General features: G+C 49.6%; 2 protein-coding genes across 3 annotated transcripts in view; one reads left to right on the top strand and one right to left on the bottom strand.

Annotated features, from left to right (window-relative positions):
- Nucleotides 1-1147, bottom strand: part of KIAA1671 (KIAA1671 ortholog) — a 254784-nt gene extending 253637 nt beyond the window's left edge. Inside the window, exon 1 of one of the 2 annotated variants that reach the window (XM_073006862.1) lies at nt 1044-1147. The gene's annotated coding sequence lies outside the window, so the exon portion shown is untranslated. The remainder of the gene's footprint in view (nt 1-1043) is intronic. The other variant, XM_073006863.1, reaches the window with a different exon arrangement.
- A 12808-nt stretch (nt 1148-13955) lies between these two features.
- On the top strand, nt 13956-19413 carry LHFPL7 (LHFPL tetraspan subfamily member 7). Its single transcript, XM_007975206.3, has 3 exons — nt 13956-14172; nt 15143-15281; nt 17854-19413. The coding sequence occupies exons 1-3, from the start codon at nt 13972-13974 to the stop codon at nt 18114-18116; spliced, it is 603 nt and encodes a 200-aa protein (XP_007973397.2). The 5' UTR covers nt 13956-13971; the 3' UTR covers nt 18117-19413.
- The last annotated feature ends 997 nt before the right edge of the window (nt 19414-20410 follow it).

The following is a 20410-nucleotide window of genomic DNA, read 5'->3' on the forward strand; positions in this document are numbered from 1 at the left end:
GTTCAGTGCCGGCGGGCAGGAAGCCCTGGCCACCTAGGCATCGCGCGGCGGAGGTCACACGCCTGCTTCGGGACTGGACGAAGAGCAGGATTTTAAGGCGCCGCGCCCCCACTCCCAGGCAAGTGTGTGCCAGGAGGGCGTGAAAAGGTCTGGCTCTGGTGGGGGTCAACGAGCCGCTTCCCATCCCGGGAGCCCCACCCGTGAGACCGGGTGGGCCGCGCCGCCATCGGGGCGGGGATCAAGCGGGCCTGCCTGGGAACAGGGGGACTGAGGCTTAATCTCATCAGGGCGCCTCCGCCCTGGAAAGACGAGCGGAGCGGGGCGCAGGCCAGGCCGGGAGGACGCGTCCAGAGCCTCCGCGTCCGAGGGGCCCCGCGCGCTGCCCTTCTCACGCCCCCCGAACCACCCCGCCGTCCTCCGGGCTCCCCTCGACCCGGACTCCATCTCGCTCGCCGCCCTAGCTTCCCACTGTCCACCTCCGGGGCCTCCAACTCGCACAGATGTCCAGACCCTAACAGCTTCAGGCTGAGTAACCCAGATCTCCAGCGATCCCTCAGCTCCCGGCCACCGGATCTCTCTGAATCCATTCGCAAGGCTCAGGCTAGCGTGGGAGGAGATTGATCCTCTCGCTCCCAGTTCTGAATCACCCTCCGCCGTCACCCCTGACTGGGGATCCAGTGGGACCCCAGGCCTCCAGCGCCCGATCCCCTGCAGGGATCGACTCCCAAGTCGCCAACCGGGTGGCACGTGATCCATTGGTTGCCCTATGCGGGATCTTCCCGCGGGATCCACTCTCAAGTCTCGGGAGACGGATTCCCCGGCTCCCAAACCGGGATCCTCCCTCCCCGCAGACCCGGAGTCTGGGGAAATCCTCCCGGTCCCCGCCTCTTCCCCAGCCAACTTTGCCAACTTTTCTCCCGGGGCCTCGGCCGGGCAGAAACTTGGCGGCCCTCGCCCGCCGCCGTCACCCCCAGCTACCTCGCCGGCCGGGGACAGGAGGCGACCAGCCGGCCCCCACTCCCCACAGCCGCTGCGCAACCTACCGTGGAGCCACCGCCAGCCCGCGCCGCGCCGCCACCTGCCCGCAGCCCGCGGCACCTGCCCGCTGAGCCCGCAGCCCCGCGCAGCCTAGCCTGCTGGGGGCGGGGCCTCGGGCGGGGACGCGCCCCCGTCACCATGGGAACTGCGGCGGGCCGCGCCTGCGCGGAGGGGAACAGAGCCGGCAGGACCCGAGTCGGCAGTGGCGCCTGGGCCTGGGACCTCTCCGGCGGGTCAGAGGTCACGACTCGCTTGGACACCCCTGCCGGAAGCGCTCCCGCCCCTCGAGGCCCGACCCCGCTCTGTCCAACTGGGAACTTTGCTCCCGGTCCCCTCCCGCGTACCCTGGATGTTCCCCAGTCACCAGCCAGGATTCCCCGCCACCGGCACCGACCCGCTGCCCAGCCGGCGACCCCGAAAGCCTAATGCAACCCAGAAATTAAGGAGGTGCTCCATAAATGTGGGCCCATTGACTTGCCTGGGCTGCTGGTGCCGGCCCGGGGGCGGGCAAGGTCTGTGCGCGGTGCTGGCGCCTCCTCGCGCCAAGCAAGGGGACTGCACCCGAGAGTTCCCTGGGGCGCCTACTGTGCGAATCCTCCTGCCATTGTGTTGTGGGTTTGGGTTGTGGGGTAATGGGTACAGGAACTTGTGACAAGTTTGGAGAATCGTAGGAAGTCGCCTCTGAAATAAAATACTTGTTATGTTATCCTTTACTCATGTCATTCAGCAGATCTTTATTAAGCACCTATTGTATACCGGGTGCTGGAGACCCAGTGGTGGGCAGCTGGCAAAATCCAGGCTGTTGTGCAGCTTACAGATACTGAAACAAATAATTTCGCGAGTATATCGAATTGACTCTGTGACATGTGCTCCTATGGGAAATGTACAGAACATAAATAACTGGAGGACCTAAAATCAATGTGCCTTTATTATAAGCAAGATAGACCTCAATAAAGCTGAGAAAGAAAAGGATATCACAGGCTGTGCGCGGTGGCTTGTAATCCCAGCATTTTGGGAGACCGAGGCGGGTGGATCACCTGAGGTCATGAGTTTGAGACCAGCATGGCCAAAATGGTGAAACCCCATCACTACTAAAAATTACAAAAATTAGCTGGGCGTGGTGGTGGATGCCTGTGATACCAGCTACTCGGGAGGCTGAGGCAGGAGAATGGCTTGAACCCGGGAGGTGGAGATTGCAGTGAGCCAAGATCGCACCACTGCACTCCAGCCTGGGCGACAGAGCAAGACTCCGTCTCAAAAAAAAAGAAAAAGAGAGAAAGAAGAAAAGGACATCACGTTGTGTGGCTTCAGGAGGACTGGTGGGGAGATTTCTTGCCTCATTTTGCTTTTAAGTTGTTGGGTGTGTGTAAGAAACAAGGGCAGCTCCTTTTCCACACCATTTGCACTACAAGCCTTTTGAAGATCTGATCATCACCCCCAGACCCAGACAGGGTAAACCCTGTTTACCAAACAGCAGCCTGAGAACCCCCAACTGACTTGTGTACAGTGCTGGAACCCAGGAATTGGGGGGCAGAGGTCCCATGAGGTCTCATGTCTCAGGACATTCTCCTTATCATCTGTGTATCTTGAGTACAGTCATCAAAAGGATCAAACCCAGTCGCTTTTACAGATGACTACCACTTCCAGAGAGAAGTCTGTGAGTAGGAGACCAGGAACGGCTGGATTGAAACTTAAAATCCTTCAAAATCCACTTAAGTCAGGCTTTTACATGACGTGTATGTTACACCAGCAAAGGCAAATCATTGTTGATTGTCTGCTCTTCTCTCTAGACCTCCTAGGGGAAGGGACTTCTGTCTCTCTTTCACCTCTGATTCCCAGTGCCTAGAACAGGGCTTGGCACACAGCAGGTGCTCAAAGAATATATGCTAAGTGCATGAATGACCAACAGCTAATGATATGCATCTGCTGCCCCTCCTCCCTAACCTTATGGGAACTTCCTGTCTCTCCTGGGCAAATCTCCATGAACCAGAATGTGTAGGCTGGGGGTTCTGTTTAACGGAATGTTCCATGTTTCTCAGCTCCCCAGCCAATGCAGGCTTCCACCTTGGCATCTCCTCTCCATTCCAGAACATAAGGATGGGAGGGGACAAAACAGTCATCCTCCTCCCACGCCCCATGGAGACTCAAACCCAGACACGTCCCCAGCCCTGACCATCAACCCTACTTTCCGCCTCAAGAGATGCCCAGCCCAGGCCGGGTGTCAGCTCTTCTATCCCTGTCAAGCTTTAAGGGGATTCCAGAAGTGCTGAACTACAACTCCCAGAGTCCTCCTGAACCTGGACCCAGAAGGGGCAGGACTTCCTGGTTCAGCCCCCGCCTTAGCTGGTTCCCCCTGCATTCCTGTGTCTTCCTGCCTAGGTGAGAGATGCCAGCTCCCACATACCCAGAGGTGGACCCTGACCAAAGAGGTGTCAGGTTGTACACTGTTTCCAGAGGCAACACCCCTCCCTCCCCCCACGTCACCACTCCCAGTCCTGGCTTTTCTTTTTCTAAGAATAGAGCACAGTGCTTCCCAGGGATTTTCCCAGAACCCTTTCTTTGCAGTCTTCTGTCCCCTCCTCCAGGAAGTCTGTCCTGATTAGCCTCTGTCAGCTCTGCCAGCAGAACTTGCTGCAACGGTGGAGATGTTCTATATCTGCACTGTCCAACATTAGCCACAGATGACTACTGAGTACTTAAAATGGGGTCAGGGAGACTGAGGAACTAAGTTTTACATTTTATTTAATTTTAATTAGTATAAATTTTAAAATCCACATGTGGCCCTGGCTACCATATTGAACAGTATAGCTCTACACACCACACACTCCTTGCAAAGACCATGTTCATGCATTTTCGTTGGTGCATATTTATCCATTTTGTTTTTCCTCAAATTTATCTGCATCTTCAGTGTGAGAGCCAATATGTTCTTTGAAATGTTTTCCCTCAACACTAGTCCTATGCCCGTGCCATTACCCCCACCAGGAAGTCTTTGCCTTCTGCCTCCCCATCATCTGGTTAACAACTAAACGTCCCTCAGATCTTAGCTTCTACATCGGTTCCTCCAAGAAGCCATTCCTAACCACCAAAACTGATTAGATGTTGCAGAATCTGGGGCTGGTGCCCTCACCCATTAAAGTTCTGATCACACTGTAGTATCATTGCCCAATTACTTTTCACTCACTTTCTAGGCTGTGAGGTCCTTGTGGGAAGAGACTAGCGTAGTACCTGAAACAGAGCTGACACCCAATAAATATTCATGAAGTTCAACGTTGCATAAATGTTTTCACATGCTGGAATCCAGCGTTTGGTTCATGGTAATGATACTAATGAAGGTTATCATTTTTTCAGCCAAATATTTTGCCTGTGCTATCTCATTAAACTCCACAACAACCTATAAGATATGCTCTATTATTATTATTATTATTATTATTACTACTTAATTTTTTTTCAAGACAGAGTACCGCTCTGTCATCCAGGCTGGAGTGCAGTAGCACAATCTTGGCTCACTACACAGCCTCACCCTCCTGGGCTCAAGCCATACCCCCGCCTCAGGCTCCTGAGCAGCTGGGACTACAGGTGTGCACTACCATGCTTGGCTAATTTTTGTATTTTTGTAGAGATGGGATTTTGCCGTGTTGCCCAGGCTGGTTTTGAACTCCTGGTTCAAGCTATTCACCCGCCTCAATCCCCCAAAGTGCTGGGGTTACAAGTATAAGCCACTGTGCCCTGCTGAGATGCTCTATTATTATCTACCTTTTACAGATGAAGGATCTGAAGCTCAGAGAGGTTAAGTAAGTTGCCCAAGGTCACACAGTTAGTATTTCAGCCTGGCTCCCTGGAAAACAGAGCCCAAGGCAAATTTTATGCACTAATGCTTTATTAGGGATAAAATCCAACTCAGTAAGGGTGAAGGGAAGGGGATTTCAAGGCAGGGGAGAAGGGAGAGCAAATATAAGACATGCCTTACTAGGCTGGCTACAGAAGCCGCATGAAACAGACCACGGAAGGGATGAAGGAAGGGCAAAGACTTTGTTGGCTGGCACCTCCCGTCCCCTGTCCATGATTAGTCACCGTTGGGCCCAATTGTGTTATCTGTGCCTGCCAACAGCCCCAAGGGAAGCTAATTCCATACACAGGGCTTCACCTGAGCCTAGAAGAGGAGGGTCCAGGGCTCCCTCCCTTAAAGTGGGTCAGGTCTGTTTGAATGAGAGCGGGAGATGCCGGCCTAGGTGGCCCAGTAGCTGCAGCAGCTGACCCAAGCCACCTGCAGGTAGAAGTGAGAGGAGGCTTGATCTTGTCCAGAGCTGCTGGCTGGCCAGGAAGGACGCAGCTGAGCACACCTGAGAAGGTACATCAGTCAAGCCTGATACAGCAAGTAAACATCAGAACTGAAATCCAAATCCAGTTTAGGCTAACTCCAGTGCCCTTCAACATATACTGATTGAAAGGGGAAAAATGAATACATGAATAATTGAATGAGTGACTGGGGGAAAAACGCTGGCAACCACCACTCCAGACGCCCTCATTTTACAGGTAGAGAAACTGAAGCCAAGGAGGCAGGGATGCCCCAACTCAGGTCACACTGACTGAGGTGGCAGAACTGGGACTTGAGTAAAGCCTGAGACACAGGCTTCACTGAGATTTTCTGCCTCTAACTGGCTGGGAACCTCCTGCTTCCGACAGTACCAACTGCCATGTGCTCATTTGTTAAGCTACAGGGAAAAGCTAGCATTTCCTGCGCACTGACGCGGTGTCTCTTGTTCTCACCTTCCTAGCAGCCATCTCCCCTCTGCCAGCAGCATCTCCGTTTTCCTCCAGAGAAGAACCCCATCCTCTACACTCAGTCCATGGAGTTTCAAGGGGGGTGAGGCCTCGTAACATCCTTACTTGATCCTCACTTTCCAAACCTCAACCCCCAACCCTAGGACACAGGTGTAGGTCTGGCCAATCAGAGCATCCCATTTGCCTGGCCACAATGATTGACTGGTGGTGGGCATGGGATTCACGTTTGTGTGTTGAGTGTTAAGCACAACACTAGCTGCAATAGTGTGCAAAGAGAAGCTTGCTTTTCTGTGGGGTTGCTGAGTCTGGGAATGTCAGCCTGGAGCCACCGAAGGACAATATTGTTAGAGAGAATCTGCCTAGAGAGTGAAGCCAACTGAGCAGAAAGCAGAACTGAGAGATGGAGAGAGAGAAAGGTTCTGAAGACATTGCTTATTTACCTGGATCCCGCTGTGCCTGAAGCCCATCCCAGAGAATTTTCAGTTGTGTGAACCAACACATTTCTATTCTCACGTCTATTTGAGTGGTGCTTCTATCACTTATAGCAAAAGAATACTCTGTGCCAAGTCTTGTGCTAAGGATAAAGATATTTAAGACACAGTGCCTGACTTTGAGAAGTTCACAGCTCACAGGGAAGGTCCTATGAGAAATACAGACAAATATGCATATCAGTTGCCTGGGCTAGAATTATGAGGGCAGAAAGGTAGAGAACACAGTGGCAGCCACATCTAAACTCCCAATCCCATTTCTCCTCCTGAGATTCTATCTGTGGTTTCCTATACCTGGCGTTTAATCATAGATCAGTTAATCCCTGTTGGTGCCTTGTCCTACCCAGAAAACACTATACCCTCCCCTTGTCCCCACTTGGGGCTGGCTTTCCCCTCTTTGCTCAGCCTACCCAGCAGCCTGGAGTGAAGACTATTGATTTAAGGAAGTGGGAAGGAAAAACCACACACACACACACACACACACACACACCCTCAGACCAGTTTATCAAGCGTGCCCAGGCATTGTTCTACAAGCTAAATTCTTCCTCCAAAGGAAAGGAGAATTTTACAAGGTCACAGACGTGGATCCAAAGCCGGAGCCTGAGCAGAGCTGGCCACGTTGGAAAGTCTTGACCTAAAGTGTGGTGAGTCTGGAGGGAAAAGTGACCTGAGGTGAGTAGTGGGGAGGCAAGGAAACTGGGATAGCATGAAGCACTGCTCAGGGGCTGTTAGGGGCTTCAGGGAGACCATGAGCCTCTGAAATGACATAAAACTCTATGTGTGTGTGTGTGTGTGTGTGTGCGCGCGCGCGCACACATGTGTGCTATTGTGCATGCTTGCTCGTGTGAGAGTGCATGTGGAAACATACATAGTTTTGTTTTTTGGGGTTTCGGGTTTTTTTCATTTTTTTTTGAGACAATCTTGCTCTGTCGCCCAGGCTGGAGTGCAATGGTGTGATCTTGGCTCACTACAACCTCGCCTCCCAGGTTCAAGTGATTCTCTTGCCTCAGCCTCCTGAATAGCTGAGATTACAGGCGCCTGCCACCATGCCCAGCTAATTTTTGTATTTTTAGTAGAGACAGGGTTTTGCCATATTGACCAGGCTGGTCTCGAACTCCTGACCTCAGGCGATCTGCCTGCCTTGGCCTCCCAAAGTGCTGGGATTATAGGCATGAGCCACCACACCTGCGCAACATCCATAGTTTTTTGTGTTTTTTTGTGTGTGGTTTTTTTTTTTTTTTTTTTTTTTTTTTGAGACGGAGTCATCTCTCTCTGTCATCCCGGCTGGAGTGCAGTGGCCGGATCTCAGCTCACTGCAAGCTCCGCCTCCCGGGTTTACACCATTCTCCTGCCTCAGCCTCCCGAGTAGCTGGGACTACAGGTGCCCGCCACCTCGCCCGGCTAGTTTTTTGTATTTTTTAGTAGAGACGGGGTTTCACCGTGTTAGCCGGGATGGTCTCGATCTGCTGACCTCGTGATCCGCCCGTCTTGGCCTCCCAAAGTGCTGGGATTACAGGCCTGAGCCACCGCGCCCGGCCCATCCATAGTTTTAAATCATATCTTCAAAGGAACGCATCACCCTCCAAAGGGTTAAGTCCCACTGACCTTCCTTTTGTAGATGGGGAACCTGAGGCTCAGAGCCAGTACATCATTTGTCCTAGGTGGCACAGTCAATTTGTAACAGATGCTGGAATAGACCCAGAAATTGGACTTACCTGGCTGCATAGCCGGGAGAATGTGATAAAGGATAAAAGTCCTCCCTAGACCCAGTTTGCCCATCTGTGCATCTTAGCCTGGACATGGCCTGCACCCCCCAGGCTAGACTGGGTGCCCTTCCTCTGTGCTCATCCCCAGTATCACCCCAGGCTTTTTCATGGTGTGGAGCTGTGTCTGTACTCATGCCTGTATATATCAATTGATTGATGGGTTGGAGAAGATACACATCTCAAGCTTTGCTTACACAACCTCACACTCAGACACCTCCACCTGCCCTAGTAAACCTGTTCCTTCTGCAGGTTCTCTGTCTGAGGTCAAAAGCCCTAGAGTCATTCTTGCCTCTTTACTTTGCCTCACACCCCAGGCCTACTCTATTAGCAAATCTGATCAGCTTGACCTTTGCCCTTCAAAATCGATCCAGAATCTGACCACTGTTTGTCCTCCTCCCCTGCCCCTACCTTAACGTCCTTCCACATCCACCTTTGTCTCTTGTCTGACTGATGAGTCACATTCTGAAGGCTTCTCCCTCTGCTTCCCTTCTGCCTATTCTCCACCCAGGAGCCAGAGTGGTCTTTTGAAAACCTAGGATGGTTCGGCCGGGCGCGGTGGCTCATGCCTGTAATCCCAGCACTTTGGGAGGCTGAGGCGGGCGAATCACGAGGTCAGGAGATCGAAACCATCCTGGCTAACACAGTGAAACCCTGTCTCTACTAAAAATACAAAAAATTAGCCGGGCGTGGTGGCGGGTGCCTGTAGTCCCAGCTACTCGGGAGACTGAGGCAGGAGAATGGTGTGAACCTGGGAGGCAGAGCTTGTAGTGAGCCGAGATTGTGCCACTGCACTCCAGCCTGGGCGACAGAGCGAGACTCTGTCTCAAACAAAAAAGATCAACACCAGCCTGGCCAACATGGAGAAATCCGTCTCCAATAAAAATACAAAATTAGCCGGGCGTGGTGGCACATGCCTGTAGTCCCAGCTACTCAGGAGGCTGAGGCAGGAGAATCACTTGAACCCAAGAGGCAGAGGTTGAAGTGAGCCAAGATCACGCCACTGTACTCCAGCCTGGTGACAGATCTCTAAAAAAAAAAAAAAAAAAAAAAAATTAGCCAGGCATGGTGGTGCATACCTGTAGCCCCAGCTACTTGGGAGGCTGAGGTGGGAGGATTACTTGAGCCCCAGGAGGTTGAGACTGCAGTGAGCTGTGATTGCGCCACTGCACTCCAGCCTGGGCAACAGAATAAGACCTTATCTCTACTACAAGTTCCACCGCTCTTTCCTATCCTCATTTCTTCTAGTCACATGGGCCTCTTTGCATCCTCAAATGTGCCAAGAGCACACTCACCTCAGGGCCTTTGCACCTGCTCCCCACACTGCTTGGAATATTCCTCTGACACCTCTCCACGTGGCTCCCTCCATCACCTTCTTCAGGCCCAGCTCAAAGGTCACCTTCTCATGGGGCTTTCCATGACCATCCCCCAATTACCCAATCACTTGCTATCTCCCTCCAACGCTTCATTTTTCTCTAGGGCACTTATTGACGTCTAGCATATTACATATTGACTTGCTTATTTCCTCCCTGTCTCTCTCCCTCCAGAGTCTATGTTCCATAAGGAGGGGCTTTGTCTGTTTTCCTCACTGCTGAATCCCCAGCACCCAGAACAGTTCCTGCAACATTGTAGACACGCAATAAATATTTGTTGAATGGATGAGCACATGGACATATTGCTATATCTTGTGGGTCTGTCTTGCCCACAAACCTCTAAGCTCCTTGAAGGTGGGGACTACGTTCTGCTCACCACTGTATCCTGGGGGTAGGGGGTTAAGGAGTCACACCGAGCTGGGCACATTAAAGTTGAATGAATGATTGATCAACCCCTCCAGTTTACAAAGAAGAAAGACATAGAAGCCAGAAGAAGAAGGAAACTTGGTTTGACATATCAAGTCCCTAGCAACCACCTCTAAACTCCCAATCCCATTTCTCCTCCTGAGATTCTGCCTTCGTGTGGCTTCTCTGGAATCATCCCTGCCCCTTGGGCAGGGCTGTCAGGAGAGTTGACCATGCCCTAACCCTGGGCAGCTCTAGTAAGCCACTAGGTTCGTTGGCCTTTAAATTAAATCCTTAATATAGCTTTGGGCTTAGGGCCCAGAACCCGAGCCTGATTCCCTAAGTATGAGTCTCAGTTCTATGGCTTGCTTCCTGAGCCTCAGTTTTGCCATCTGTAAAATGAGAACAGTGATAATAGTATCTGCCTCATCAGGTGGCCACAAGGCTTATAGGTAATGAGTGCTTACCTATGCAATTGCTTAGACTAAAGCCTAGTGAGCGCCCAGAAACTGTTGACTGCTATTAAAAGTTAAGCACTGAACCAGAGGAGAAAATATTCCGTCCCTTTCAAGCTTCCCTTAGGTGGATTCCAGCTAATTGCAGCCTGGTCGGATGTGGTTTCGGATTATAATGCCTCATTTAGGTTTCTGGGCACCTGGACGGTTGGCGTGATTTTCCCAGGTGACATTGAGCATTATCTGGAGAACAAAACTCCTTTCAAGGTGAGAAACGCCTGGACAGTCACTAGCGCAGCGAGAGAGAGGCACAATCATAGGCCTCAGTGGATTCAGCTCTCCCAGGCTTCCTGGCTGGAATTACACCCCTCAGGATCTTGCCAACCCAAAGGAGAGGCTGATTTTGGTGTAGGGCAAACAGCAACACCAAAAGAAAAACACACACACACACACACACACACACACACACACACACACAAAACACCATCTCCTCTCACTCAAGGGAGCACGTTTCACTTGCTGGGGAGCAGCCACGAGGTTTTCCTCATCTCAGGGTAAAAAACTCATGCAACTTGACCCAGACATACTTGCCCAGGTTTATCTCTGCCTCTCCCCTTGCAACACACACACACACACACACACACACACTGTATCCCCTTGAAGCTTCACAACAACCCTCACTCCCATTTTCCAGAGAAGTGAGGCCATCTCCCCAAACTCCGATAGATGGGAAGGGGAGGATCTGGGCTTCTCTGCCTTTTTCCATCATATCACCCTGCCCACTGACTGATCCCAACACTATCTTCCCTAGTCCAGATTAAGGGATTCATAATCTTCTTGTACAGATGGATAAACTGAGGCCCAGAGCAATGGGGCCACTTGCCCCAGGTACCGCACCAGGGATATGGTGGAGTGGTTGGTTGGCCTCCAACCCCAGAATTCCCACCATGTTTAGTGGGTGGCTGGGCTTAGTTGGCCAAGGTGAAACCCAAGGTTGTACGGCAGGGGCCTGGCAAAGCTGCCCAGGTGCCCTTGGCCTGGTTGGCAGCTCAGCTGCTTTTGACCCTGAGTGCCCTTGGGCAGGCTCACCCTTTCAGGCTTCCTTTCTGGCCATCAAGGGCGGGATTGGCTGTTCGTTAGCAAATCACCTTCCAGCCTCAACCATGCCATGAAACCACGTCTATTATTATTTAAGTAAGACTTGACTTTACACTGACTTGCTTTTTTATTAAACTACATTTGAATTTTGGCCAGGCACAGTGGCTCACGCCTGTAATCCCAGCACTTTGGGAGGCCGAGGCAGGCAGATCGCGAGGTCGGGAGATTGAGACCATCCTGGCCAACATGGTGAAACCCCATCTCTGCTGAAAATACAAAAATTAGCTGGGCATGGTGGCTTGTGCCTGTAATCCCAGCTACTCAGGAGGCTGAGGCAGGAGAATCACTTGAACCAGGGAGTTGGAGGTTGCAGTGAGCTGAGATCGTGCCACTGCACTCCAGCCTGGAGATAGAGCAAGATTCCGTCTCAAAACAAAACAAAACAAACAGAAAACCAACATTTGAATTTCCATTGGAAAAGCAGTATCTTGCCAAAAAAACCAAAAAACAAACAAAAAACCCCAAATATATGCAAAATCAAACCACATTCACAGATTCTCACTAGAGTCTTGCTATGGACTGAATATTTGTGTCCGCTCAAAATTTATATTTTAAAACCCTAACTTCCAAGGTTGATATTAGGAGGTGAGGCCCCTGGGATCTGCTTCAAGGGAACCCAAACCAAGACAGGCAGAACAGTGTACACATGACAACATGAATCCATCCTAAACCCATGTTGTTTCAGTCCAAAAGTAAGACGCAGAATGCAAAACATGAGATAATACCACCTGGCAGCCTGGCCAACATGGTGAAACCCCGTCTCTACTAAAAATACAAAAATTAGCCAGGTGTGGTGGCGGGTGCCTTTAGTCCCAGCTACTCAGGAGGCTGAGGCAGGAGAATCGCTTGAAACTGGGAGGCAGAGGTTGCAATGAGCTGGCATGGCACCACTGCATTTCAGCCTGGGTGACAGAGCAAGAATCTGTCTCCAAAAAAAAAAAAAAAAAAGAAAGAAAGATAGGCCGGGCGCGGTGGCTCACACCTGTAATCCCAGCACTTTGTGAGGCTGAGGCAGGCAGATCACGAGGTCAAGAGATTGAGACCATCCTGGCTAACACGGTGAAACCCCATCTCTACTAAAAATACAAAAAATTAGTTGAGCATGGTGGCGGGCGCCTGTAGTCCCAGCTACATGGGAAGCTGAGGCCGGAGAATGGCGTGAACCCAGGAGGCGGAGCTTGCAGTGAGCGGAGATCGCGCCACCGCACTCCAGCCTGGGCGACAGAGTGAGGCTCCGTCTCAAAAAAAAAAAAAAAGATAATACCATCTGCAGCAATGAGAAATGCATGATACAGCACTACACCAATTTTGCAAACCTAACTCCACACAAAATGACACACATTAAATGATTAAAATAAAAAAACAAGGTGGCTGCTATAAACAGCATCTGTGCTGCTTGAAACCAGCTTGACCAATATAGGGAGACCCTGTTTCCACAAAAAAAGAAAAAAAGGTTTCTAATTAGCCACATGTGACGGAATGTCTCTGCAAAAAATTAAAATAAATAAAAATTAGCTGGACATGCTGGTGTGCCCCAGTACTCCCAGCTATTTAGCAGGCTGCGGTGGGAGGATTGCTTCAGCCCAGGAGTTTGAGGTGGTGGTGAGCTATGATCATGCCACTGCACTCCAGCTTTTTTTCACTGAAAGAAAGAAAAAGAAAAGAAAGAAGAAAGAAAGAAAGGGGGGGGAGGGAGAGAGAGAGGACAGAGAGAGAGAGAGCAAGCAAGCAAGCATATGTGTCTGAATTTTTTTTTTTTGAGATGGAGTCTCGCTCTGTTGCCCAGGCTGGAGTGCAGTGGCACAATCTCGGCTCCCTGCAAGCTCCGCCTCCTGGGTTCATGCCAGTCTCCTGCCTCAGCCTCCCGAGTAGCTGGGACTACAGGCACCCACCACCACGCCCAGCTAATTTTTTGTATTTTTAGTAGAGATGGGGTTTCACTATGTTAGCCAGGATGGTCTCGATCTCCTGACCTCGTGATCCACCCACCTCGGCCTCCCAAAGTGCTGAGATTACAGGTGTGAGCCACCGCGCCCGGCCTATATGTGTGTGAATTTTTAAAAGGTGCCCCGTCTGGGTAGAAGCAGCCCTTTTGAACAGGGGAGGCTTGATGGGCTGAAAGAATGGATAAATGAATGAACAAACACATGAATAAATGAAAGTATGGACAGAATATGAGAAGATCCCTGCATGGACCAGTGAGAATGATGCACCATGCAGAAGGTGGAGGGGCAAATGTTCAAAGGTCTTTAAGGGCTAACATTTATTCTAGGACTTGGGGGTTGTACTTCTAGAATTTGTTAGGACAAAGTAACCCCCACTACCAGACCACAGTTATTAGCACCTCCCATTTGCATCTCCAGGCTCAAGGGGGGCTGATGATCTGGGGTCTGATCATAACACCAGGTCCTTGGCTAGGGAGCACCTCTGCCCGTCCGTTTCTCTCCTTGTCCCTGCAGTCTCCATCAGTAATCTTCCCTGTTGACCCCTAGGTCAGCGATACTTCCTAATGTTCAGCAGCGTGTGGGTAGCTCTGGGGCTCTCTCTGACCTGCACCTCAGCCCTCAGCCTCATCTCCCCTGCCTGGTTCCAGACCCCAACCTTCTCCTTTGGCATCCTCACCTACTGCTCCTGGCCTCAGGGCAACAGCTGGAACCAGAGCTGCGCGACCTTCAGTTCCCTGGAGGATATTCCTGACTTTGCCTGGAAGGTGAGAGCTGGTTCACCAAGTCACTGGGTCTTCAGGGGCTCGGTTAAACTCATCAGGGTAGGAAAGCTGGCTGAATGGAATTCGAGGAGGCTTTCCTCGCTGCCTGGGTGTCCCAGTGGCTACGAATTTGCCATTCTCTCCTTAGAACTGAGCACAGAGGTTCTTCAACCTGACAGCCCTTCAGAAGCACCTGTGCAACTTTGCAAAAATGCCAAGTTCTGTGCTCCACCCGGAGCCCCTGTCTCCATAGGCATGGAGTGGGGTCTGGCTACTGATAATTTAGCAAACGTGCAGGATGATTCCAAAGGCAGCTGCCAGCCAATATAGCACCTTTGTGCAAATTAGGAAAAGGTGTCCCTTCTTTAGGATGCTCTACTGCCATCTGCTGGAAAGTCACTGTAATCAGTTTGCAAATCTACGATGGCCCGCAATGCGCCTCTGAGAGTTGTGCAGTGTACAACCTGCACACTCCTACCTGGTCACCCTCTAAACATTGCTAGGTTTAAAAGTGAAAGCTAAGGTGTTAAAGTCCCTGTTATGATGCACGTTGCCAAAATCAACAATGGGGAGAATGGGAAAGGACTCCTAGTCCAGCACGTCTAAGGAAGAATATACAGTTTTCAAAATTGATCGTTGTAAGGGTGATGTAACGGCAGCTACCAGGTGCCTCTCCTGATGATCCTGACACGTAGCAAGTGCTTAATAAAGGTACTATATGCTGGTCAGTCAATGTGGATCTTAATTCTGGCTCTACCACTTAATTACCCATGTGTTCTGACGCAAATGACTTCAATTTCTTGGACTTTTATTGGACACTTTATTTTCTTGGACAGTTTCTTTCTATGTAAAATGGAAATCGTAATAGCACAGACCACATGCTGCAAGGACTCAGAAGCTGGTCAGTGAGCAGAGGGAGCATCCACCTGCCCCTGTCCCAGCCAACACCCTTCCTTCTGTCTCTTCCCTGCAGGTCTCAGCTGTGATGCTCCTCGGAGGCTGGCTCCTGCTGGCCTTCAATGCAATTTTCCTCCTGTCCTGGACTGTGGCCCCCAAAGGGCTGTGCCCAAGAAGAAACAGTGTTCCAATGCCGGGGGTGCAGGCAGTAGCAGGTAAATCCAATGCACAGGCACATAGTCAGTGCTCTAGACATATTTATGGAATGAATGAATGAATGAATGAATGAATGAATGAATGAGTCTGTGAGCAGAGCCTGGCCTCTTGGGTCAGATCTCAGAGATAAACCCTAAGATTGTTGACTATTCCTGGTCCTTTGGCAAGCCAGAAATCAGGGGGAGGGAGAGATGGCATCCTTAGTGTCACCCATTCCTGCTGTTAGCTGACCCAGTCTTAATAATCTGTCCCCCTTTGTTTCTCTCTCATCCATCCACTTCATGTCATCCTTACCAGGGCCACCATACACAGTTGGGGATGTTGTGCACTGTGCAAGCATGCCCAACTGAGAACTAAGGAGATGCTGAAATCTAGCCCATACTTCACTTGCTAAACTGTGAACCTGCAAGACTGCATCTCTCGAGGAGTCACTTTTCTGTAATTTATACATAGCTTTTGAATGTACTAGCCAGGTCTTCATTGCAATCCTCATTCAATGAATGCTCCACCATCTCTTGCCTGGATTATAGCAATAAGCACCTCACAGGTCTCACTGCTCTCACTCCTCCCCCTTAGTGTCTATTTGGCCACACACTGGACAAATGCATCCTGTTCAGTTGACATCAGATCGTGCCCCTCAGACTGGCTTATCCACCCTCCAATCACTTCCCATCATACTCTGATTAAAATCCGAACTTCTTACCGTAGCCTATGAGGCTCCACCTAACCCAGTCCCCAGTCTCTCACCAACCTCATCTCTTCCTTCCTCCGCCAGGCTCAGTGTGCTCTGGCTATTCTGATTTGCAATCTGTTGCTCATATATACCATGCTTGCTCCCTCCGCTGGACTCCTCTTTCCCCAGATTTTTACAGGTCTTGCTACTCACTTCATTACGGGCTCTGGTCAGATATCACTGCCTCCATGAGGTCTTCCATGACTTCTAGCTAAGGGAGCTTCCCTCTCCTTAGATTCTCCATCTCCTTACTTTGCTTTATACTTTTCATAGCATATACTTACCTGAAATACAGAATCTGCCTACTTGATTATTGTCCCTCTTTCTCCAAAGAACATCAGTTCCATGAGGACAAGGACATGTCTGTCTGCCTTGTTATCACCAGCCCCTAGCACAGTGCTTCATACATAATAGGTGCCCAATAAACATTTGCTGAGTCAATTGATGGAGACATGATCCTTGTCCTAGGCTTGCTTGCAGTGTCTAGTTGATTGGGGTTGCAGGGCATCAGTCAATGGATATTTCACATGATGGGGATGAGCAACGGATGCTAGAAAAAACTCCAGGAAGCACCTGACACAGTGTATGGATGGGCCCAGTGTATGGATGGGTTAAGGCAAGCTTCTTGGAGGAGGTCCCACCTGAGCCAAGTCTGGAAGGATGAGTAGAAGTTAGCCAAGAGTACAAACAAGGGCATTTCTGGTAATGGGAACACGAAGAACAAAGGCATGGAGACAAGGGAGCAAGGCATGTTTAGGGAACTGAAAGTAGACAAGTGTGGCTGGAGAGCAGCAAGGGAGGCCAGGGATCTTCTGATTTCTGTTATGAGTGCCTTGGAAGCAAGAAGGTGTTCAGTAATTTCATTAGTATCATTAATGTCCACTGCAACACCTCCAACAGTTTTGATGAATGAACACGTGGTTGGATGGGTAAGCTGGTGAATGGATGAATGAGTGTGTTGACAAGTGGATGGATGAACTGATGGACGGATAGATGTATACATTAGTGGGTGGGTGGATGGATGGATGGATGGATGGATGGATGGACTGGTGGATGGATGGATTGGTGGATGGATGAATGGACGGATGGAAGGATAGGAAAAATGGATAGAATGGAATATAGTTGGATGGATGTAGGATGAAGGATGGGTGGATGGGTGGATGGATGGATGGGTGGGAGGCAGGTGGCTAAGCAGGCAGATGGACAGATGAATGGATGAGTGAATAAATAGGTGGATAGAGGGATGGAGAGAATAAGTGGAGTTGAACATGGTTGAGTGGATGGATGAGCAGATGGACAGAAGGGTGGGAGTGTAGTTGAGAGAGTGGGTAGATAAAAGGAGAGATGAGCCAATAAATAAGTGAATAGATGGATGGGTGGGCTAGGGAATTGCATAAATGAGTGGGTTGATAAGTGGATGGATGAATGATGAATGAATGGGAGGATATCTTAGTGGATAAGGAAAATGGGCAGACTGGATGGATGAATGGAAGATGAGGGTGGATGATGAGTGGGCAGATGGATGGGTGGGAGGCAGGTGGTTAAGTAGGAATATGGATAGAAGGATGGATGTGTGAATGGATATGTAGATAGAAGGACAGAGAAAATAAGTGGGTAAGAGTATGTTTGAATGGATGGGTTACTGAATGGACAGACAGTTGGAAGCATGGTTGAATGAGTGGGTGGATAAAAGGAGAGATGAGCTAATAAATAAGCAAATGAATGAATGGGTGGGTGGATAGATGGATGGGTGGATATAGGGTGGATGAGCTGTGGGATGGAAAGTTATTGAGGTGCCCCTTGGCCAACACACTGGCTTTCCTTCCTGCTATCTCCAGCTACTGCCATGATTATGGGTCTGCTGGTTTTCCCAATCGGTCTTGCCTCCCCATTCGTCAAGGAAGTCTGTGAAGCCTCCTCCATGTATCATGGTGGGAAGTGCCGTCTGGGTTGGGGTTACACGACCGCTATCCTCAATGCAGTCCTGGCCAGCCTCCTGCCCATCATCAGCTGGCCCCACAGGACCAAGGTCCAAGGGAGGACCATCATCTTCTCCAGGGCCACCGAGAGAATCATCCTTGTGCCAGAAATGAACAAATAAAAATCTCCTGGGAGAGGCACAAAGAACACACTCCAGAGTTTTATGAAATCATCATGTGGCCAATTTCAAATCCCACCTCTGCTCCTTCTTGCTGTGTGACTTCAGGCAAGCCACTTTACCTCTCTGGAACGGTTGTTTCTTCTGGAAAATGAAAGTTGAAATCATATCTACTTCATAAGGTTATTCTGAGAATTCACTGGAGATACTCTATGTAAATAAAGCACTTTGCACCATGTCTGGCACATAGTGTTTCATAAATATTAGCTACTATTATTATAATCCTTACCTCAAGGACTGTGCTAAGAATTCAACATCTTTATGAAAACTGCCCAGGCTAATTCTGAGCTCATGGCTATCACTCAAAAACTAAATTGTTTAATTGGCATGCGCATATTCTCTGTTCCTTCTGTTTTTATAATTCTTCCTTGTTTTAGAGAATTTGAAAATTATTTATTTTCTCATCAAATATTTAGTGAGTGTCTATTAAGTACAAGATTTTGAGCCAATGGGCTGGGCGTGGTGGCTCACGCCTGTAATCCCAGCACTTTGGGAGCCTGAGGCAGGTAGATCACAAGGTCAGGAGTTCAAGACCAGTCTGGCCAATGCAGTGAAACCCCATCTCTACTAAAAATACAAATATTAGCTGGGTGTGGTGGTGCATGCCTGTAATCCCAGCTACTCAGGAGGCTCAGGCAGGAGAATTGCTTGAACCTGGGAGGCGGAGGTTGCAGTGAGCTGAGATCATACCACTGCTTTCCAACCTGGACGACACAGCGAGACTCCATCCCAAAAAAAAAATTTTTTTTTCAAGCCAATGTTGGGTTGGGGAGAAGGAGTTAAGGACCTGACTCACCCCTTATGCAAATAATCCCATTGATGTGGAAACTACACTGTTACTTGGGGCCCTTTAGAATCTATTTCCAACCTCTCTCTTCAGGCTCTTTCTTGTCACCCACTCAACACCTGTGCCTCTCCTTCTGTCCACAGTGAACTTCTAAAGCCCACAGAAGTCCTCTTCCTGTGGCAGGCCAGGTCTCACCAAATACAGGCCTCCATAACAACTATTTCAGTACTGAGTGAGTGGTTAAGTTTAATATTAAAAGCCAGTCCCCCAATACAAAGGCTGGAATAGAACAAAAGCCTACCAAGAATTTTGCCTAGACCTTTCCTGGGCCTCAAAGCATGACAAAATAACGAAGGAATTCTTAACAGGACCCATTTTAGGATTAAACAAGTTTTACTGGGGGTCTGAAGAAACTCCCCAGGCCTCCACAAACAAGTTTATTGGAGGTCTGAAGGAACTCCCCCAAATCCCCGTGATTTAGCAGGAGACAAGATAAGGGTAATCGCCCCATTACTTGGACCCATTTAGATTAAGTAAATTTACTAAGGCTCCAGAGAAAGGTCTTCAAGACTCAGACCTGAGTTATAGATTAAAAGAAATTAATCACTTTATTTATTTATTTATTTATTTATTTATTTATTTTTGAGATGGAGTTTTGCTCTTGTTGCCCAGGCTGGAGTCCAATGGCATGATCTCAGCTCACTGCAACCTCTGTCTCCTGGGTTCAAGCGATTCTCCTCCCTCAACCTCCTGATTAGCTGAGATTGCAGGCATGCGCCACTGCAGCCAGCTAACTTTTTTGTATTTTTAGTAGAGATGGGGTTTCACCATGTTGGCCAGGCTGGTCTTGAGCTTCTGACCTCAGGTGATCTGCTCACCACAGGCTCCCAAAATGCTGGGATTACAGGCATGAGCCACTGCGCCCGGCCCACTTATGTCTTTAGATGAATGCACGCTTACACGTAGACATATAACTTAGAAGGTGTATAAGCTCTAGAAAACTTTGTAATTTTGAGTTGGTCTGGCAATAATTTCCAGGCCTTCTCCCTGTAACGGTTACAGAAGTAGAAACTCTCTTTCTCCCCAGTTCATCTGCATCTCATTATTGGGCCATGAGAAATAGCAGCCTGACCCTCAGTTTGGTCCGGGAACATTCCCACCTCTACAGCTTGGCACGTGCTGCTTTCTCTGCCGGGACTCAATCTGTTGATTTCTCCTGTGTTGACGCATTGCTCTTCTTTGGGAGCAGTACCCTAATCTTCCTATAAAAAATGACCCACAGTTGGCAAGGCAGCGTGGCTCATGCCTGTAATCCCAGCACTTTGGGAGGCCAAGGCTGGTGGATCACGAGGTCAGGAGATCGAGACCATTCTGACCAACATGGTGAAACCCTGTCTCTACTAAAAATACAAAAATTAGCTGGGCATGGTGGCGTACACCTGTAGTCGCA

Source organism: Chlorocebus sabaeus, chromosome 19, assembly GCF_047675955.1.
Source record: "Chlorocebus sabaeus isolate Y175 chromosome 19, mChlSab1.0.hap1, whole genome shotgun sequence".
Taxonomy (NCBI): Eukaryota; Metazoa; Chordata; class Mammalia; order Primates; family Cercopithecidae; genus Chlorocebus; species Chlorocebus sabaeus.

Bases quoted from the DNA above. Each gene is read 5' to 3' on its own strand.
- LHFPL7 (XM_007975206.3), top strand. From the start codon at position 13,972: ATGTTCAGCAGCGTGTGGGTAGCTCTGGGGCTCTCTCTGACCTGCACC. The intron at 14,173-15,142 runs GTGAGAGCTGGT...TCTTCCCTGCAG, and splicing joins TTCCTGACTTTGCCTGGAAG to GTCTCAGCTGTGATGCTCCT. The intron at 15,282-17,853 runs GTAAATCCAATG...TGCTATCTCCAG, and splicing joins GGGGGTGCAGGCAGTAGCAG to CTACTGCCATGATTATGGGT.